Source organism: Coregonus lavaretus, assembly GCF_964263955.1.
Source record: "Coregonus lavaretus genome assembly, chromosome: 7".
Taxonomy (NCBI): Eukaryota; Metazoa; Chordata; class Actinopteri; order Salmoniformes; family Salmonidae; genus Coregonus; species Coregonus lavaretus.
Window position 1 is genome coordinate 33,067,733 of NC_139994.1, and position 23,040 is coordinate 33,090,772.

At 42.7% G+C, this 23,040-nt stretch overlaps 1 protein-coding gene and 1 pseudogene across 2 annotated transcripts; both read right to left on the reverse strand.

Moving 5' to 3' along the window:
- Positions 1-3,598: 3,598 nt before the first annotated feature.
- Positions 3,599-15,506, reverse strand: LOC311132175 (uncharacterized protein; the record flags this gene model as incomplete). The annotated part of the gene is made up of 3 exons (XM_084165394.1): positions 3,599-3,878; positions 4,164-4,377; positions 11,226-15,506. The coding sequence occupies 3 exons, from the start codon at positions 15,504-15,506 to the stop codon at positions 3,859-3,861; spliced, it is 4,515 nt and encodes a 1,504-aa protein (XP_084021520.1). The 3' UTR covers positions 3,599-3,858.
- Positions 15,507-18,721: 3,215 nt separating this feature from the next.
- On the reverse strand, positions 18,722-22,731 carry LOC311132502 (nurim-like; annotated as a pseudogene). The gene is made up of 5 exons: positions 22,655-22,731; positions 22,445-22,572; positions 20,583-20,776; positions 20,279-20,455; positions 18,722-19,019 (listed from the first exon to the last, which is right to left on the reverse strand). The product of its transcript is annotated as a nurim-like (transcript).
- Between the last annotated feature and the right edge of the window lie 309 nt (positions 22,732-23,040).

Genomic DNA, 23,040 nt, shown 5'->3' on the forward strand with positions numbered 1-23,040 from the left:
GGAGCTTGCAGGGATTTGTAGTCTTGCATGATGTCTACTTTGATGCTAAATGCTAAGCATTTTCAAATCTGAGAGTAAATAGAGCCGAATATATTGATAAAAGTCACCTTGACTGAGAGAGATTTGCATGGTTATCAAAATGTCACGCCAGGGTAAGCCTACACGAAACACAGCCCTTATTTTAAGGGTTTCTAAAATTCCCTATGGGAAAGATTAATGGTGGAAAAACTATTTCCCTGTTTGACTGCTAGGTTTTATGGGTATTATGACACCTACACTATGGGGCTCTATATGACTGACTGATGACTTCAAAGCCTCTCATTGGCCAATACATAGCATCAGTAATCATGGGTTTATATACATAATTGGTCTGGACAGCAACACTTTAACCTCTGCTCTGTAACTGAAAATTATTGCAGCAGTGCAGCCAGGTTTGTCCACAAGGTGTCACACCATGACATATAATAATATCTCATACTCACTAAATATCATTGAAACATAAATGTATAAATAGTAAGATCTACACAACCCATCATGACACTTTTAATTTCAAATAATTTATTAGATGTTTTTCTCTCATGAAGCCAGCTTCTTCAACCACAATAGAAAACAGAAAGAGTAAAACAAAGTATCAAAATTGGGAGCATAAATCAGATATTTCATATATATGATATTCTTCATATAGATTCTTTCACATAAAAAATAGCACCTACAGTTGGGATTACAGCATCCCATGGAGCCATGATAACATTTGTGCCCTTATTTGGGATGTGGGTGATACCTCATGAAACTAGGACAAAAATATACCATGATTTTGGGGATTTTCACAACATTTAATCCATAGAATGGTCCTTTGGAGGAAGTGTTGTTGACATATGTTTGACATTTGTATCTAAAAGCATAACTGAGAAGTAATTAATCAAAGTTGGCATATTTATTACATTTTGGACTTACCCAGGCCTCCTTTAAGACTCCATAATGTTTCATATGTAGGTGGCATAAAGCAAAAATGGGTGTAATATTAAACTTTACCGCTTGCTCTGAAACATGAGTTGCATTTTGATTTCAATAACAATTTTCTTACATTAATTTATGAATATTGAAATATACAATTTTAATTTAGCAAATTATTTAATATATTGTACATCCTGCAAATCACCAGCAGAGGGGGACCATTTTGAATAAATCTTCACATTCACTCAGTTGTTAATGCTTACAAATTGGATCATAACTCTAAAAGTAGCAGAGATCCCACTCTGGAACTTTGATATGTTCATAGAGTATATTAAACATTTAGCTAAATCTAATTTTGTATATTTTCTTAAATATTCAAAAATATTGTTATTGGAAACAATACTACTCATATTACAAAGCAAGCTGTAAAGCTTCATATGACACCAATGTTCTCTTTGTAGCACCTACAGATAAAACATTATGGAGTCTTAAAGGAGACCTGGGTAAGGCCAAAATGTCATAAACATGCCAACGTTGATCAATTATGCTTTTATATACAAATGTCAAATATATGTCAACAATCCATACTCCAAAGGACCATTCTATGGATACATTTTTTTTTTTTTTACCCACATTACCCATGTGCTGTAGTCTCACATAATAACACCAGAGACACAAACATAATACCTTTTACATTATAAACTATGCAGTCAAAGTACTATAGATACAGTACATAGACTACTCTTTTTCATCCTACCACATTAATTCCACTAGTGGGCAAAAATAAAAACTTGTATTGGTGATCATTCCATAATGTATCGTCAGGGTTTTCAATAATATGCAATAAGGCTAGCTTAAATCCATTTGTGGTTCAAACAGAAACAGTAATTTAACAAAAGTGAATTGTCATGATGTTACATATAGCCATGGTTTGCCAGAAACTACTGTGCCTTCAGAAAGTATTCACACCCATTGACTTTTTCCACATTTTGTTGTGTTACAACCTGAATTTAAAATAGATTAAATTGAGATATTGTGTCACTGGCTTATACAAAATACCCCATAATGTCAAATTGGAATATGTTTGTAGACATTTTTACAATTTAATTAAAAATGAAAAGCTGAAATGTCTTGAGTCAATACGTATTCAACCCCTTTGTTATGACAAGCCTAAATAAGTTCAGGAGTAAAAATGTGCTTAACAAGTCACATGTACTCACTCTGTGTGCAATAATAGTGTTTAACATGATTTTTGAATGACTACCTCTTCTCTGTACCCCACACATACAATTATCTGTAAGAACACTCAGTCGAGCAGTGAATTTCAAACTCAGATTCAACCACAAAGAACAGGGAGCTTTTCCAATGCCTCCCAAAGAAGAGCACCTATTGGTAGATCGGTAAAAATAAAAAAAGCTGACATTGAATATCCCTTTGAGCATGGTGAAATTATTATTTACACTTTGGATGGTGTATCAATACACCCAGTCACTACAAAGATACAGGTGTCCTTCCTAACTCAGGCGTCCTTCCTTCCGGAGAGAAAGGAAACCTCTCAAGAATTTCACCATGAGACCAATGGTGACTTTAAAACAGTTACAGAGTTGAATGTCTGTGATAGGATAAAACTGAGGATGGATCAACAACATTGTAGTTACTCCACAATGCTAACCTAAATGACAGAGTGAAAAGAAGGAAGCCTATAGAGAATAAAGATATCCCAAAACATCCTGTTTGCAATAAGGCACAACACATCACTGAGTACCACTCTTCATATTTTCAAGCATGGTGGTGGTGGCATCATGTTATGGGTATGCTTGTCATTGGCAAGGACTAAGGAGTTTTTTTTAGGATAAAAATAAACAGAATAGAGCTAAGCACAGGCAAAATCAGGAAAATCTGGTTCATTCTGCTTTCCAACAGACACTGGGAGACAAATTAACCTTTCAGCAGGACAATAAGGGAAAGGGGATACCTAGTCAGTTGTACCCAACCCCTCTAAATCAATAACCTAAAACACAAGGCCAAATATACACTGGAGTTGCTTACCAAGATGACAGTGAATGTTCCTGAGTGGCCGAGTTACAGTTTTGACTTAAATAGGGTTAAATCTATGGCAGGACTTGAAAATGGCTTTCTAGCAATGATTAACAACCAACTTGACAGAGCTGGATGTATTGACTCAGGGGTGTGAATACTTATGTAAATGAGATTTAAAATAATATTTAAAAAATGTTTTCACTTTGTTATTATGGGGTATTGTGTGTAGATGGGTGAGAAATACAATCTGTTTAATCAATTTTGAATTCAGGCTTTAGCACAACAAAATGTGGAATAAGTCAAGGTGTATGAATACTTTCTGAAGGCACTTGAGGGATGTTCACAAGATTCAAAATAAATCTTGGAGTTGTAGATGACCTGATATTTATATAATCTGTATGAGAAAATCCAGCAGGCACAGAGACCAGATAATATAAGCATCACTGAGGAGGTGTCCAAAATGACATCCTAATCCCTTTAGAGTGCACTACTTTTGACCAGGGCCCATAGCACTCTGGTCAAAAGTAGTGCACTAGAGGGAATGCAGCCTGAATCGTTACAGTGCTGTTGCAAAGTTTATTGTTCACTTTTACCTTGAAATCGAGAAGTAAAAATACATAAAAAATGCCAGTCATGCTCCGCTACAGGCGCCACCATTCAACTCATAAACTCCATAAAACCATTATTTTTTATTCTAAACCAAAAGTCCTTGACCCTATTTAAAATAAAACATTGAACATCAAAAAAGATTACCAACATTAATTCTATAATTTTAAAGAAACAAAATACAGGAAAACAAAAATCATATTGCTATATAAAATCAAATATTAAACACATCACTTGTGCAATTTGGCGAGCTGACGTCTACCGATGGCAAGACTCATCTGTAAAATAGAGAGAGAAAGAAGAGTTATGAGACACAATTCAGACACAGGTATGGATTGGACAACCACATTTCATGACTAACTGAGGGGTGTATTCACTAGGAACCAAACGGATGCAAATGGACGAAAACAGAGAGGGACTAACCTGAACTTGTCCAATAAGAAACGCTTGGTTTTTTGCAAAACGTTTTCCATTGTAGAATGTTTTTGCCACGGATTGCACTAATGAATACACCCTGTGTATGCAGGTATTCAGCTAGTTGGAAGGGAGTGACATATACTGACCTACTCTCAGCTCCCTCAGGCCAGCCGCTGCTCCCACGTTCCTGCTGCTCCCAGACCCAAACACTCCTCGCTCCTCCTCCTCTTCCTCCTGCACCTCGTCCTCCTTCCCTTTCTCCTGACCAGGTATGGGGTAGGGGGTAAAGGCCAGCATGGAGGTCTCTGATGGGTATTCACACACCTGCTCCAGCTGGGTCTCGTCGAAGCACACCTTCACCTGGAGGGGGTGGAAAAAGACCGACACAGGAGAGAGGCTTAGTACAGCGCACCCAATAGAGGCACACCCTTACAGACAGCCTGACCACATTGCAGTGTTACTTAATCAGGATGGACATGTTTCAAGAACAATTAATAACTAAAAATAACCTGTACTTTCCCAGTGTTGCCCTTATTTCGTATGAAAGGGAGGCACCCATTAAAACGGCATGATTAGGTTGTACTGAGTCAGACCCTTCCTGACAAAAATGTGTGTAACCTACAGTTAGTTTACTTAGCACAGATTTGATTTTGGTGTAAACAACATTTCTGCCTGCACCCAATAGTAGGAAAACCTGGCCCCAGGGAAGTCTGTGTCGTACATTATATTAAAAGTCGTTATAGTACATTATATTACAGGTCAGTGTAGTACATCTACTGTTGTACAATTTATATTCACCACAGACTGACTGACCACACACTCCTGATAATAACCTAGTGTGAGAGAGGTTGGACGAATCAAGCTCAGGCCCAGGAGGTTAATCCCTGACTGAACTGATTAACCCAGGCTAACACAGCAGGGGAGAACATGGAGGAGAGAGAGAACCAGAGAGAGAGAGAGAGAGAGGAAGAAAGGAGGTGCACTGTGTCAATCGCTAATCACCACAGTCACATCGGAACCTTTACAAATACTCGTAAAAATGTCTTACACAGGATGTGGGGCAGCCACTGTATGAGAATGGTACCTTGGTCTAGTTTGAGAGGAAGAGATACTGTATGACAACGGAGCCTAGGGATTGAGGAGGGGGGAGACAGAAGATCTGAACAAGGATGACGAGGAGAGCGTAAATCACCCCCCTCTGTGAGATGATGCAGCTGCTCGGTGGAGCTGATGTCCAACAGTCTCAGCAACGTGAGCAACAGGTGGCCAGGAAGCACCAATAGGATACGAAAGGGTTACAGCAGGACAACTATAGTAAAGGAGAGCTGTGCTTAACGGCTAGGAGTACATTACACGATTTGGTCCCGAACTGACACAAAGCAAACGATTCTTGGGGGTTTTCTCATTACTCAATTAGTGTAGACTGAGTGGGTGAGATTAATTTAGGTGAATAATGCATCCAATTAGGTTTGGATGTATTTGGAAGATCGGTCGGAGTATCTGTCCATTCAGTTGCAGCACTGATTATCATGAAATGTAGTCTTGACGAGGCACATAATCTTCCTATTCTCGTTTATAGTCCTGCAAAAGAATGGACAAAAATTCCCTTATTGACCTATTGTGTGCATAAAACAGAGAATGATACTATGTCATAATCCACATCCTACATCACTCAAACTCAACTCTGGACCTCGAAGCCAGTTCCACTTCATGTTTTCATTGTTCCCCTCTAATCAGGGACTGATTTATACCAGTGACACCAGGTGTGTGCAATTAATTATCAGGTAGAACAAAAAACCAACAGGCTCCGGACCTCATAGGGTAAGAGTTGAATACCCTTGTCCTACATCATAGTCGTTTAATAAACAACACTGCATCATATATTCATTCAAAACCAAAATGTCTTTAGGGGAGAGTGGGGTATGTTGAGCCATTTTTTGCATTCAGCATCACTACATCAAGGGAAATATAATAATCTTTATAAAAAAATATATCTACATATATTTCAGGATGTTGTGTATCCCTGGAAATAATCAGGATTCATGTAAACATAACAGTTTTGAAAACATAGCTTGTCCAAAGAAAGTGGTCTCTTGGCACAATTTATGGGGTAAATTGAGCCTGAGTCAGGGTAAGTTGAGCAGCCTTGGGGTAAGTGGGTGATGGTGCTGGTAGGTCAAAGTTTAATTCATGGAATTGGGGTGTGGTATATTGTATATCAGATATAGATCTTTCTGTTCAATATCACTTACCCTTCCATTTCTTGACCAGTTGTCTGGGACAATGTACCTCTTCAGTGTCATTCAGTCTAATTTTTCTTCCCTTGCTGCTGCTCGAATGGACTTCTTCCCTTCTCTCACTTCCTTTGCTGCTCTCTCAAGAACCTCAAGGGGTGCTACACATTTACATTTACATCATTTAGCAGACGCTCTTATCCAGAGCGACTTACAAATTGGACCCCTGCTTGTTTTACGTTTGTATACATGGGGCATGATGATGTCTGCTCTGTCACAATAAACATATTGAGTTCATATGCATACAATGCAAAAAACGGACAAAATGTAATCATCATTTGTATGGGGTATGGTGGCCACTGGCTCAACCTATCCCAAGGCAAGCATTTTGACTACTGTATATTAGCCCACCCAGCTAGGATGCACTTTCATGCTAGGTTTAGGACCTCATTTTGTAGCTTATAGAGACCCCAACTGACGTATAAAACAATCTTAAAACTATCAATTTTGGTTTAGATACAAGCATCATGAAACTTAGAACATAAATTCATTTGACTTTGTGAAAATCAGTTTTTTTGAATTTGCTTAACACTTTTTCCATGTTGATTCTTCCTTCACTGACTCCATGAAATTATGACCTCTTGCTAAATATTTGGTCCAGGGCAAAAAAAATTGTTTTGGTCCACCAGCCACTGTGGCAGGTAGATTAAAAAATCTACCAGCCACTCAGATTTTTTACCAAACAAAATATTTTTTCCCTGCTAAAATTACACCAAAAAAATACAAATAAACAGATGAGCATGCTTAGTTATGTTTCTAAAACAAATGTATTACTAGTAAGAAGTAATGTGGTATATTGTTTAATTAATTATTTTGTGACCTGATTCTTTTAACCAAAATATCACAGATGAGACAAAAATGTTCACCTGCCCCTTCAAGGGCAAGAGGTTATCGTGGTAACACGACTCGAGTCATGTTTGTTCTCGTGTTGTATTGTCTTCCGTAGCAGTTGAAACTCAAACATAGAAAAACAACCTAGCTTGTGAACAAAACAATGTAAATAGCCAAGAAACAAGGACAAAGTCGCACTTCAGTTTCAAGTAAATTAGACCAACTTTTATGCCTGTGCGCAGCGCTTCTAAAAATGAATATTTCACTCAGCCAGGCAGTGCTGCAGCGCGAGATGGAATAGGCTATATAGGATTCGTTGTTCTTTGACTTTGTGTGATTAATTTACCAGCTATGAAACAAAACGGTAGAAATATACTGAACAAAAATATAAATGCAACATGCAACAATTTAATTGATTTTACTAAGTTACAGTTCATATGAGGAAATCAGTCAATTGAAATAAATAAATTAGGCCCTAATCTATAGATTTCACATGACTGGGAATACAGATATGAATCTGTTGGTCACAGATTCCTTTAAAAAAATGGGCCTCACCATGGGCCTCAGGATCTCCTCATGGTATATTTGTGCACTCAAATTGCAGTCGATAAATTGCAATTGTGTTCGTTGTCTGTAGTTTATGCCTGCCCATACCATAACGCACAGCCACCATGGGGCACTCTGTTCACAACGTTGGACATATGCAAACTGCTCGCCAACACAACGCCATACACGTGGTCTGCGGTTGTGATTCCGGTTGTATGTCCTGCCAAATTCTCTAAAATGACGTTGGAAGAGGCTTATGGTAGAGAAATTAACATTAAATTCTCTGGCAACAGCTCTGCTTCTACATCTGCATTGCTTGCTGTTTGGGGTTTTAGGCTGGGTTTCTGTATAGCACTTTGTGACATCTGCTGATGTAAAAAGGCCTTTATAAATAAAAATTGATTGATTGATTGATGGACATTCCTGCAGTCAGCATGCCAATGGCACGCTTCCTCAAAGCTTGAGACATCTATGGCATTGTGTTGAGTGACAACTGCACATTTTAGAGTGGCCTTTTATTGTCCCCAGCACAAGGTGAACCTGTGTAGTGATCATGCTGTTTAATCAGCTTGTTGATATGCTACATTCGTCAGGTGGATGGATTATCTTGGCAAAGGATCATTGCCCACTAACAGGGATGTAAACAAATTTGTGCACAACATTTTAGAGAAATATGCTTTTTGTGCGTATGGAAAGTGTCTTGGATCTTTCATTTCAGCTCATGAAACGTGGGACCAACACTTTACATGTTGCGTTTATATTTTTGTTCAGTGTACTTTGAAAACAGCTACTGCAGCATTTAGTATTACTATATCCAGTGATGCGTCCAAAATGTCACCCTTTTCTCTGTATAGTGCACTACTTTTGACCAGGGCCCATATGGCTCTGGTCACTAAGTAGGGAATAGGATGCCATTTGGGACTCGAACATGCAGTGTCTCAGCTAGGGAGTGACAAGGTTGTTGAGTGTCTCCTCATTCCACTTCTCTTTAATCCCACCCTCTTGTTTCACTGACAAATGAGAGACTGTTCCTCCTCAGTCGCACCAAATTTGGGCCTGATGACCCCATTTGCAAAATTATAAATTGGAAATGAGGTTACAGTAGGACAGTATCAATAGTCAATGTTGTGAAAACTATACAATAAACATGGCGAGAGCTTCCTCAACTATAGTGCCATGGCTAAATTAACAGGTCTATCATTAATTTCTTAGCCTAGATTTCCAAGTCTGGATAAGACTTGGAAGGATGACATTGGCAAATGTTGCTGTCATATGCCAAGAGGTCAACGTGGTCAAAAGTGTTTGCCAAAAATCCAATGCAGCAAAACAAACTTAGCAGAAACAGGAAAATACAAAGGAAGACTTGTTGGAAAGGCAACAAGGGCAGACTCAATGAAAGACAGGATCTGTCAGAGGAAGTAACCTGCAATGCAATGGTGTGACCTGTGTAGCATCATGGACATTTACATTTTTGTCATTTAGCAGACGCTCTTATCCAGAGCAACTTACAGTTAGTGAGTGCATACATTATACTTTTGCACTCCGGCCATTGTGCGCCGCCCCATGGGTCTCCCGGTCGTGGCCGGCTGCGACAGAGCCTGGATTTGAACCAGGATCTCTAGTGGCACAGCGATGCAGTGCCTTAGACCACTGCGCCACTCGGGAGTGGAAAGAAAACAAGAGGAACAAATATGCTGATAGGCTAAATGCCTATACAATAGCAAAGTGCTTTATATTAAAAGTAATGCTGTCTGAGTAAAGTACAGTACATTAACCATAAAGGTTTATGTATTTAACAATAGATATACACTGACTATACCAAACATTAGGAACCACCCCTTTTGCCCTCAGAACAGCCTTCATTTGTCGGGGCATGGACTCTACAAGGTGTCGAAAGCATTCCACAGGGATAATAATATGCCATTTAGCAGACGCTTTTATCCAAAGCGACTTACAGTCATGTGTGCATACATTTTTACGTATGGGTGATCCCGGGGATCGAACCCACTACCCTGGCGTTACAAGCGCCATGCTCTACCAATTGAGCTACAGAGGCCCATATTGAATACAATGCAGTTGTGTCAAGTTGGCTGGAAGTCCTTTGGGCGTGAAAAACCCAGCAGTGTTGCAGTTCTTGACACAAACCGGTGCGCCCAGCACTTACTACCATACCCTGTTCAAAGGCACTTAACTATGTTGTCTTTCCCATTCCCTAAATGGCACACATACACAATCCATGTCTCAATTGTCTCAAGGCTTAAAAATCCTTCTTTAACCTGTCTCCTACCCTTCATTTACACTGATTTGAAGTGGATTTAACAAGTGATATCAATAAAGGATCATAGCTTTCACCTGGATTCACCTGGTCAGTCTATGTCATGGAAAGAACAGGTGTTCTTAATGTTTTGTATACTCTGTGTATACTGTATACCGTAATTGCTCTAAATATGCATATTCTAGTCTACCTCACTATATAAACAGACTACACCAGACTCATCCCATTCTAACACTCCATTCGTGTGGGGAGACTGCCAGCCTGGTCTTTAGTTCTGCTCTGATGAGCCACTTTGTTATGGAGGTGTCCTAATTACAGTACTCCAAAAGACTGTCTGTGTCTGAAATGGTACCCTATCCCCTATGTAGTGCACTACTTTTGGCCAGGGCCCATAGGGCTCTGCTCAAAAGTAGTGCACCTTGTAGGGGATAGGGTGCCATTTCGGAAGCAACCTCTAACAGGCTATGGCTCCAACTGGGGGGGGGGGGGGGGGGGGGGGGGGTAACAATTAATCTATTGTGGGATAACTTGTCTTTCTATATGAAACAGAAAGAAGTGACGATTGATTCACAACCCACATAGCTCCTCTCTGCAAAAACTCCAGTCAGACAGACAGAAAGAGATAGGGAGGAGGAGGGGTGGCTCTGGCTGACTGGCTCTGTCATTGTGGTTTCCTCTCCACTCCTCCTGGCCTCAAGTGTTACATGAAGGCTCATTTGTAATTGACTGGTAATGCTATACATTACGGTTACCCTAACAAATGATTTATAAAGGGTTTATAATTAGTTTATTAATAAACGACACCACACAGCCAACGCTACTAGTAGGCTACTTTACACCTGAGAATCATGTCGTGCTTGATAAGGCTTTAACAGGCTTAGCTCAGTTTATGTGTTCATACTCAGTGCAATCAAACAGGATGTTCTAATGCTAGCGATGGGCGGGCATTCTGGGGACTGGAGGTGATAAAAAGGTTCAAATGGAGGCAGGCGGGGAAGAGTTGAAGTTTTCTGATAGTCACAGTACGAGTGTGAATACTCAAAACACTATCATCGATCTTATCCCATAACATACTGATAGTCTATTGAAGCAGTTTTCTGTGATTTGTGTTTTTGTTTTGTTTTACCAATTGGGTCTTTATTAAACCCAACCTTAGGGGAAGGGATCCATTATCCTCACTACAAGATGTGATACATTATCAATACAATTCGCAGTGCATAGGCTGCAATATGCCAACAGGCATATCACCCCACTACACTCACCCCTTTGGGAGTCCCTTTGGGAGTCTTGACCAGGCAGGACTTGTCTAGGTTCTGATACCCGCCGATCACTTCGATCTCCTCTGTAGTGGGGTACCTCTTCTTGCCTCTCTCTACTACCTCGGTTAGGACAGGCATCTGGGCCTGGGCAGACATCTTGGCCGGGGGTCCTGAGGATACTGAAACCGATTCCACGGCTGCCCCTCCAACAGGCTTCCTGGGGGTGATGGTGATGGTGGTGCCCCTCTTGACCTGCTGGCCTCCAGAGGAGCTTCTGATGGTGCGATGGGTCAGAGAAGGGGATGAGGAGGGAGAGACAGAGGGGGACTGGGATGGGGAGGGTGATGGGGTGGGTGGGACTCCCTGGTCTGGGTGTAATGAGTTCTCAGGAGAGGGGGTCAGGAGAGATCTGGAGTTGATGGTAATGGATCGGGGCTGATTGGGTTGAGGAGGCCTTTCAGAGTGCAGTTGCGGATTAGACTGAGTTTTTCTGGGACTTAGGGGTGTTTGCTGATCCTTCTGCCTCGGATGCATCTGCTGAGGTTCCTTATTAGGCTGGTTGTGTGATATCCTGGGGCTTTGCTGAGCTTTAGACTCTTTATCTTTCAAAATCGTTTTTTTACTAAAAGACGACTGTGCTGCGTTGTTGTCGTGTGATAGTCTCTGTACTTCCTGTTGATCTCGCAACTGAAGCTGTTCCACCTGATGCTGTACAGTTTGAAGTCTGGACTTCTCATCACTTGAAGAGGCCTTATTCCCAGATGCCCCACCACCACCCCACATCTGCTTCTGTGTCAGCCTCCCAACTGATCTCTCTGGACTGCTTGGCTCCTGTTGTTCTGCTGATATGTGTGACTGTACCTTGGGTGTGTGTGATGGTATAGGCCTATCCACGGTCCTCTCACTCATGCACATCGTCGTCCTGGACCCCACTGTTTTCAAGTTATAGATCCGGCTCATCTCAGCAAGAGCAGGGGAGAGAGAGTCTGAGGGCGAGGGAGAGTGTGAAGGAGGCAGATAAAGCAGCCTGTCCTCTTCCTCCGAGAGTTTATCCTCGCCTTCTTCTCCTCCTCTGCCTCTGGTGTCCTGTTTTCTCTGCTGACCCCTGTCACACCGTAACTCATCTACTACATGTTTTGTTGGATCTTCCTCTCTCTCGATCGTGTGAGAGCTGAACGAGGTTACTTCGGAGGCTGCGATGGAGATCCCCCTGGTTTCTTCCTCTCCTTTGACAGATTGCAAGAACGAGAGAGGAACAGGAAGCTCAGGGTCGGCTTTCGACACGCTCACTTCCTGTGTGACGTCAAACTGAGTGGATGTTGTCTGTGGTGCAGAGCCTTCCTGTCTCTGTCTCTCTCGCTCCATTTCGTTCCCCCTCTCTGCTTCCTCACACCTATCTGAACTTGAAGCTCTTCTAACCCTTCTAGTCCCAGCCTTGTTCATTCCCTCAGTCGTATCTCCATCATCCCCCGTTGCTGCCGCTCCCTCCATGTTCCTCAGCCTCTCCTTCTCTCTCTGGCGGATTTTCTCTCGCAGGGATTCGATGCGAGACAAAGGCTTGCCGATCCTCCAACTATCCCTCCTCTCAACACCTTTCCCTCCCTCTCCTTCGCAGCTCTGGTTGTCTTCGCTTTGGAGGCCTGGCCTTTTCTTCTCTAATGCCACCCCCACACCGTAGAACACTGTCCTGGGTATGTGTATCTCAAGTGGTGTTGGAGGGATTTCAACTGAGGCAACATGCTTTGGAGACTTAGGAGACTTAGGGGTTACTTCCTGAACTGACTTTCCGGGGTAAACATGACCGTGCACGTGTGCGCCAGGTGGGTGTGTGCTCTCCTTGCTTACCTCACCTGGCACCCTATAAGCTTTGCTCCCTCTCACAGTCTCTCTGTCCTCCCTCATCACGCCTTTGCTATCCTGAGTCAATGTTTGGGTCCCTTTGTGATTGTCAAGTTCATTTGCTGTCTCTCCGACTCTCCCTATCTTATTGATAAGGTCCCCTGTGTGCTGTGACAGTGCTGACTGGGTTGAATGGGGCCCCGGCGCTCCTTGACCACCATGCCAATCTGTTCCTCTATGCCCCACAGTGTTGAGCAAGGTGGTTGAGCACTCTGTAAATGCTGACACATGTCTGTGATGGCTATCGACAGACTGAGGAGGACTGGCTCTGTCTACAGAGAGGGTGATCACACAGTTTTGTTGAGTTGTTTCAACTGAAATTGTGCAGTCCCTTACTTCTGACATCCTCTTTACGTCCCTTGCGTCTGATCCTCTTCTAAAGTCTGACCCCCATCTCTCCCTCACTTGAGGTTTTGCCTGTCTTCCACCCACCACCTCTCTCTCTGTGCTCCTCGCCCTCTCCATCCCTCTCTCGCTTTCTTCTCTCATTCGCTTTACCTCTCTTTCCACTGCTCTCTCTCGCCCATCATGTTTGATGGGCACTCTTCGCGCAAATGAGGCCTCTGTGTTTTTAACTGAGGCCATTGTAAACCCTGCCTCCCCATACATATTCTTTGTTAGTTCCTCTGTCCCCTTGTTACTATATTCTAATTCTATCTCGACCCCATGGTCAGTCTCTTTCCCTGTGTTACTTTCCAAAGCAGGCTGTCTCTCAGGCTGCCCCTCTACCTCCCTGTCTGCTTTTATGCATCCCTCTCTATGCTTCCCCACCCGCTCTTTATCTGAAAGCCGGGTCCAGCCCCCCTGCTTGCCTCCCCTCTCTGACCATTCCCCCTCCACTACATCTCCCCTAGGTGCCACCCTCCTGTCTGAATATGTCCTCTCCACCTTCTTCCTATCATTGTTCCCCTCATCCTGCATGCCATTCTCCTTGGTGCATATCACCTGGTCAGAGAAGCTGAATGACCGCTTGGGCACACCCCTGAATCCTGCATGTTTCTCCTCCCCTCTCCAGTCTCCATCATCGTCCTCGTCCAGACCAAACTTTTCTCTGTCCCTGCCAGGCCGGCTGAAACAATCTGAGCTTTTAGACCGGGACGGGGGCTTTGGATGTTCCCTGAATTTCTTTGTATGTTCCCCAAATTTACTCAGCAGCTCACTCACCCTAACTCTTCTCTCATTGTGGATACTGTCATCTGTGTCACCACATCTCCTATCCTCTTTTTCTGAAGCTGCTTGTGTCAGTGGTCGGTATTTCTCCCTCAAGTTCTCCCTCTCTTTATCTTTCATCATCTGCCACGCCACCTCTCTCTCCAGCCCCCTCTCACAGTCCTTTCTTCCATCTTTATTGCACTTTGCTTCTCTCCTTCTTTCGCCATCTCCTTCCCTGCCTGTCCCCTTTAGACCTCCACTTCTGCAGTCCTCAGTGCCAGCTAAGGGTTTAATGATCAATACTTCTGATGCTCGGATCTCCGTGACACTCCCTCCACCAGATAGAAACTCCTTGAGGTCCATCTTTACATCTCTCTTTTCCTGCTCCTCTTCCATCACCTCCCTCTGCCACTCTCTCCTTCTACCCCTCCTTTCATCACTTCCCTTTCTGTCCTGTTCAATAATGATGATGTTGTCTGCTCTGATGGTGCGAAGGCCTGGGACTAGTGGATGGGGGAACTTGGGGCTTGGAGTATCTGAATCTACCTCCTCCCTCTCCTCCTCCTTTCTCCCTCTCGGGCATTCCCTTTCCCTGTCTCTCACAGTATCCCGGCTCGTCTCTCTCCCGGCACTTCTATCCCTTTCTCTGCCCCCACTCCTGTCCCTGTATCGCTCTATTTTTAATTCTGTATCTCTTCCCCTCCCAGACTCCCCGTCATGACCTTTGATGTGGCCTCTTTCTTTCTCCTTTTCCCTCCCTCTCCCTACTTCTATTTCCTGCTCATTCCCTTTCTCATGGCCCATCTCCCCAGCCCTCTCTGCTTCTCTTCCCCTTCTCCATCCGCCATGTGTGCGAATGAATGGGTTTTGTTGGACAGGGGTGATGGTCTCTCTTAACACCTGACTCTGTGGTTTAGCCTCTTCATCCAACGGCCCTGCAATGTCTGGGCTGAGTGGTGGTTCACCTTCCAGCTGCACCAGTGTAGCGCTGTCTGGGTCACTCACAGTATCAGAAGGGGACCTGCCCTCCTTGACTTGGAGGGGGCTCTCTCTCTCCTTGTCCCCGAAACTCTCCTGTTTCATTCTCCTCCTCTGGATGATCCCTCGCTTCCAGGCAGGCATGCTGGCGAGTTTGGCCTCCTCCTCTTTTTCTCCCTTCTCTCGCTCCTCCTCCTCCCTCCTCTTTCGCTCCAGCAGGAGTTGTTTCCATTCCGGTAAAGAGGAGACAGACATAACAGAGAAGAGCTTTTGCTTTTGGCAAGATTCCTAATCTTGCTCTCGTTTGATGCTCTGGCAACAGGTCTGTCAAAAAGGACACAGCAAGATGTTCCTAAAAATATAATAAACATATGTTGTGATTTTAATTTGTATAGCATATTCCTTGTGACTCACTTTGCTTTCAAATCCGAATATTTATTTATTTATTGAAATGTAGCCTACTAATTGGCCTACTTTGTACATTTCTATGACATCATGTATAGAGGCTATGTAACTCAACCACGTAGCCTATTTACTGGATTACATTTTACACAGGCTTCGTCCTCCCCTGATGGTTACTTTCCCTAATCATAAAAAGTTAACATACCATTGACGGATAGTTTTATGGAGCGATTTCAGTGCCAACAGAAATTGTATTTGAATTCCATAATTTTGCACAAATTGAATCGTTGAATTAAATAGGGAATGGAACGGCTGTCCTTAGAAGGGCTATGACAGGGCTATTCAACTATATTCTTATGTGGGCCAATTTTAATTTTTTTGTGACACTCCCTTCTAACATGGCCTGTGATCATCATAGAGGGAAACAGAAGGCACATCCATGTTCCAGAGAGTCTTAGCTTTCAGGAATGGGGTTAAAATGCTAGAGCCAAATTCATAGGAAGAAAATAAATTAAACATGCCACATTGGCTTCAGAAACCGCCAGAAGCTTCTGTTGACCACAGTGAGTGTTTGATTCTCTGTTCTCCTCTACCTTTCCTGGCTGGCAAAGTACCAGTATGTTGTCTCTGGTTTTGAATCTGAATTTAGAGAACTGAATTTGAAAACTGAATATGGATGCATCTGAGAAGTTGAATATATGAAACTTTTATCAACTTGAAATGATAGTTTGTAGACTTGATACACAGACAATGAATGCAATATCTACCATATTGAAACTGAATATATAAATATTCATTTTAATTTAATTTGAATTTGAAAACTGAACGCAATATTCACTCAATTCAGTTTCAAATCATGAAATATGCCTACAAGTTTAATTTATGAATTAAATTATTCAATTTGTGCATTACAAATTCAAAAATATTTAATTCAATATCCTAATTATACTAATTCAAAATTATGTAATTCAAACACAATTTCTGTTGACACTGAAATTGATCCATATTGTTTTGTGTTGTCATTTAGATTAACATGCACAGTATGCCTCTGCACATTGCTATACGTTTGCACTCTAAACGTTCCCCACAATTTCGCACTCCTTGTTTTAAGCCTGCATTCAAAGGATGTTCAAAAATCGTTTTCCAAACCTACCAAATCCTTGGTATTCCGCAGTAAGGATTTATATCCCCCTCTGTGTCGGTTTGAGAGTTGTCGTCTTCTGAATGAAAGGCGACTGTGCGCCTCCGGTCTTGCGTAATGCGCTCGAGGCACCAACTCGAATATCGTTCTCTATCTAAAGCTTTCGGATGTAATTGATTAATCGATGTCAAAAAGTCAGGATTAATAATGTTATATAGCTCCGTTATTTAACGATGACCTCGCAGTGAATCACAGCATGTAAACTTAAAACACCTCCATTGGTAGTAACTATTCCCCTGCTGCAGTACTGTCCGAAAACTGTAATCCGCTAATTACATTAAATTCTGTCAGGGGAGTTAGTGGCACACACCATATTGGCCGACCTAAGAAAAGGCGTTTAAAGAAGACTCCCGTCTGCCGGTCACCCAGAGCTCATCCCTCCGTCCCGCTAATTGGAAGAGAGAGAGGAAAGGAGAGAAGGGGGTCACCGCAGCCAGAACTTGATGCTGAGGTGATGCGAGTTACCCGTGGTGATGTGAAAAGCTTAAACCCGTCGTCCCCGGTGGAATTAATCGTAAAGGATAACGTCCAAGTGGCCTACACTAGGATACATGCTCAGGACAATCAATCAGTATGTTATGCAACCTAGTCTGCAGGCTCACCTACAGTAGCTAGCCCAGATCAGACAGTTTAGGAATTATGCATAAGAGAATAGCCTAGGCTACATCAATGATAAGTCTAAAAAACTCTAAAAAAAGAAATGACCAAAAATGACAATAGAAACAAATGCATTACTGCTTGCATTTATTGACATGTTGTTGACATGTTGTTGTAGTTGCTTATCATTTGTTCCAGTGTAACAATTAACTTCTGTTGTGGTACCAAACTAATTGAAATATGGCATCACATGCAGTTTGCTCCAAGGTAGTATCGCCTATATAAGATCTTAAATTACCCATGATAAGCAAACGTTTTTTTTTCTAAAATACTGTAATTAGACCAATATAAAATAATGAAACAATGAATACCTTATAAAAAACATTCTAAGTAATCACACTCACAAATACATTGATGTTAAAAGCTATGCCTAAATGCTTGGTGATATATTTACAGATGTTCTGAATCTGATCATTTTCTAAAATCAACACAGTGTTACCCCTACCAAGTGAAGTTAACAAACAACTGCAGCGTCTACTTTTGTCAATTGCTGTATGCAGCCACACAAACTTCCCATCCAATCCCATTCATGTGTGTGTAGTAATAGAGCTCCCCAGCTTGTAGTCCTAAAAACCGGACATGAGTTACCTCTGGTTCATTCAGCCATTCCTATGGGGGAAATTAATTGGGAAATAATGGTTTTTTGGGATAAATGCCGAAAATAGGGTCAGGTTAACACAGGCCTAGGAGATCTTATACATTTTGTTTTATGAGATAATCAGGGTTGGAGTCAATTCCATTGAAATTCCAGTCAATTCAGGGAGTACAATGAAATTCCAACTCTCTTCCAATGCTTTTCAATGAGGAGAATTTGGAATTGGAATTTGGCCTTCATGTGCTTTATATGCTTGTTTTGATTACATAAATGCTTCAAAAATTCACAAAAAGTGATATTAGCTGATGAAAATACTATGATCTCATAGTACAAAACATATTTACATTTTAGCAGACGCTCTTATCCAGAGCGACTTACAGTTAGTGAGTGCATACATTTTTCATACTGGCCCCCCGTGGGAATCGAACCCACAACCCTGGCGTTGCAAGCGCCATGCTCTACCAACTGAGCCACAGGAGGCCATATAAGATCTCCTAAGCTTGTGTTTACCACATAACTTATTTTCGACGTTTAGACAAAAACCACATTGATTTCCCCATTGGCTTTGACCGACGAGCCATGACTTCAACTCCCTCTAACATCTATGACTTCAATTCACTCTTGCTTGTGGTTGTTATTGTTCTGAGCCGCGCCCCCCTGTGGCAGAGAGAAGAGACGCAGTTTGCTGTGCAGCTGGACACTGAGGTAGGCACAGTCCTGCGTATCTAAGGAGTGAGCCAGGGACAGGTAGGCCGACAGACTCCCCGCCAGCAGCAGCCTGTCCAAGGGCAGGGCAGGGAGGAACCACAGCCAGCTCCACACACACGGGGTGATGCAGGTGGGCGAAGAGACGCTGAGCCCGGGGGGACTTGAGAGCCAGAGGGTCTCTCAAACCAAGGCACTCATAATAAACCTGAGAGAGATGGAAGAGAGAGGATGGCGGGAGACCGGGAGAAAGGACTTATAGCAGATATTAAACAGTTATATTTCATCAGAAGGATATTCTCAATCATTCTATTGCTGACGAATGAATCATTTAATCAGGGTAATTCCAGCTTTGGCATTACATTTACATTTTAGTCATTTAGCAGACGCTCTTATCCAGAGCGACTTACAGTTAGTGAGTGCATACATTTTCATACTGGCCCCCCGTGGGAAACGAACCCACAACCCTGGCGTTGCAAGCGCTATGCTCTACCAACTGAGCTACACGGGCCCCATCAAAGAGAAAGAATTCATGTAGATGATTAAATTGTAGGCCTAATACAGTAGTATTTTGAATTTTACAAGAGCGTGGGAAAGGGTAAAATGTGATGTATGAAAATTATTTGATGTAACCAGTGTTGGTTTGGGCTCCAGAGTGGCGCAGCGGTCTAAGACACTGCATCTCAGTGCTTGAGGCGTCACTACAGACCCCCTGGTTCGCTTCCAGGCTGTATCACAACCGGCCGTGATTGGGAGTCCCATAGGGCGGCGCACAATTGGCCCAGCGTCGTCCGGGTTTGGCCGGTGTAGGCCGTCATTGTAAATAAGAATTTGTTCTTAAATGACTTGCCTAGTTAAATAAAGGTTAAATAAAATTTAAATGTAAAAGTGTCATTGTGAACAGTATCACTGTCCCTGTCCCCTTACTGGCCTCAAACTAGTGGTCCTCTGATAATTACCTAGTCATAGACTGTTCTCTCTGCTACCGCACGGCAAGCAATACTGGAGAGCCAAGTCTAGGTCCAAAAGGCTTCTTAACAGCTTCTACCCACAAGCCATAAGACTCCTGAACAGCTAATCAAATGGCTACCCAGACTATTTGCATTGTCCCCACCCCCTCTTTTTACGCTGCTGCTACTCTGTTTATTATCTATGCATAGTCACTTTACCTCTACCCACATGTACATATTACCTAAATTACCTTGACTAACCTGTGACCCCTGTATATAGCCTCGCTACTGTTATTTTACTGCTGCTCTTTAATTATTTGTTATTTTTCTATATTTCTTATTTTTCTATTTTTTACTTAACACTTATTTTTTTTAAACTGCATTGTTGGTTAAGAGCTTGTAAGTAAGCATTTCTCTGTAAGGTCTACACCTGTTTTATTCAGCGCATGTGACAAATACTATTTTATTTTATTTTATTTGATCGCAAACACATTACATCTGCATGGGTTTTCTTTACCTGTTTGATGCCCAGTAGTTCAGGATAGTCAAAGATCAGCTGTATACTGCAGATGATGGACCAGCAGAGGAAGTGCAGGGTGAAACAGAGCAGGGTGAACCAGGTATTCCATGGGTCATTATGTACTGACCACAGACAGGGAGCCTCCGTCACAGGCTGACAGTAATGCATCAATATCTAGAACAGGGACAACACAAGACAGTGACGTAAGACAGCGAAAGAGGTGTTCAAATGTAAAATTGTCTCTCATAATTGCCAATTTTTTAAGACCATAAGATTGTATAAGTGTGTGTGTCTGTGTTACCTGGAGAGCCAGAGAAGTGGTGGAGCAGTACATGGCCCGGTTCAGTACCCCCAGGACAGACCGGCAGGCCTGCTTGACAGTAGCCCAGGCCAATACGCTATGCTGGACAGTAAAAAGAGCCAGAAGCCCCAGATCCACAACCACAGACTTGAGAACAGAGCTGTCCCGCAAGGCTCCAGACCATGGTACAGAATCTACATTCAGAAAGTATTCAGACCCCTTCCCTTTTTCCACATTTTGTTACGTTAAGTACAGAGAGAGATCCTTGATAACCTGCACCAGAGTGCTCAGGACCTCAGACTGGGGCGAAGGTTCACCTTCCAACAGGACAACGACCCTAAGCACACAGCCAAGACAACGCAGGAGTGGCTTCGGGACAAGTCTCTGAATGTCCTTGAGTGGCCCAGCCAGAGCCCGGACTTGAACCCAAACGAACATCTCTGGAGAGACCTGAAAATAGCTGTGCAGCGACGCTCCCAATCCAACCTGACAGAGCTTGAGAGGATCTGAAGAGAAGAATGGGAGAAATCCCCCAAATACAAGTGTGCCAAGCTTGTAGCGTTATACCCAAGAAGACTCGAGGCTGTAATCGCTGCCAAAGGTGCTTCAACAAAGTACTGAGTAAAGGGTATTGTGTGTAGATTGTTGAGGGGGAAAAAACAATTTAATCCATTTTAGAATAAGGCTGTAACGTAACAAAATGTGGAAAAAGTCAAGGGGTCTGAATACTTTCCGAATGCACTGTATGTGCACTACCAGTCAAAAGTTTGGAAACACCTACTCATTCAAGGGTTTTTCTTTATTTTTACTATTTTCTACATTGTAGAATAATAGTGAAGACATTGTAAGAATATTTGAAGATACATATACACAACAAAGAGAACTAGAGGTCAAGAGGACTAGTGGTCAATAGGACTAGGGGTCAAGAGGACTAGTGGTCAAGAGGGATTTAACAATCAATGAAAATAGTTGTTTTTCAGTTCAACATCTGTTTAGAATAGATACATTGAGCCTGAAACAGGATACTTGGGGGTTTGGCCAGTGGCCCAATTTTATTGTAAGGAATTATAATTGGTCAGCCACATGCTAGGCTTGAGGCTATAAACTGCATCCTGTCTCTTTGTTCAGTGGAGAAACATTGAGAACAGGGAAGAATTAACGTCTACCATCTACTTCCCAGCATAACAATTATGATTTGTTCTCTTTGAATAAATATATAAGAAAAACCCTTGAATGAGTAGGTGTGTCTAAACTTTTGACTGGTACTGTAAAGTATAGAAATATGGAGAGAGGGATATGATAAGGACATGGCATGGTAGGTTAGGTGTTGATTATCAGTGCAAGAAAACAGCAAAGTCTTGGAGCAAAGTATAATGATGAATTCCCATTGTTGAAGTGATATTGTTAGCCTGGGTACCAGTCTGGGCCCGTTTCCCAAAATAATCTTCAGGCTAAGTTCATCACAACTACGATGGTTTTGGGAAACTGGGCCTTGTTCAACTAGATTTGTTTAGGTCTATATTATAATTTTTAAATCAGTCTTTGTAAGTGGAAAGTTAAACTGTATTTGATCGAAAAAATGTAGCACGCATCGTGGGGCTCGAACCAACGACCCTGAGATGAAGTCTCATGCTCTATCGACTGCGCCATTCAGCTAAGGGCTTTTGTGCTCAGTGAATTAAGAGGAAGGGGAGAATACTGTTGAGTATGATGCTGTATATACAGTTAAATAAACACCACAGGGGGACAAACAATTGAACACAAATAATTACAATTATATATAATTAACTGAAAATGGAGAGCAACTGGTCGCTGGCTCCATCAGAATGCCCAGCCCATAAGGAGCAGAGGACGGCGCTGACTGAGGGACAGCTGAGCATAGGTGTGGAGATCATGGAGATCATGAACAGAGGCCCAGCCGGGCACAGGTGTGGAGGTGCCGGGCATGGGTGTCGAGAGCACGGACAGAGGCCCAGCCGGGCACGGGTGTCTAGGGCACGGACAGAGGTCCAGCCGGGCACAGGAGTCAAGGCCACGGACTGAGGCCCAGCTGATGGTGGAGTAGCCCGTACAGGAGCGGAGGACTGATGCGGGTATAGGTGTGGACTGGATGCTGGGGTGGGACCTCCAGGTACTCCTTGAAAGTCATCTGATGGGCAGCATGTTTTTTTTGCGTCACTCTTCATTGATGCCACCAAATACCCAGCATACCACAGAGCCTTTTCAACCACCCACTTGAAAGTCTGCTTCCTGTAAAGGCTGAACTGCATCTTGTGTTGACCCAACAAGTGTGCATTGTTGCTGGGTTGCTACCTCGGAACAGTACAGCCCTCCTGGCCCAATTTATCCAGAGATATAGCCCTGGTGTACTCTCTTTTAGAACTATGACTCTTGAAATGGCAAGCCTCCTTACTGTCACAAATCGAATCAGATTCAATCAAATCACATTTTATTTGTC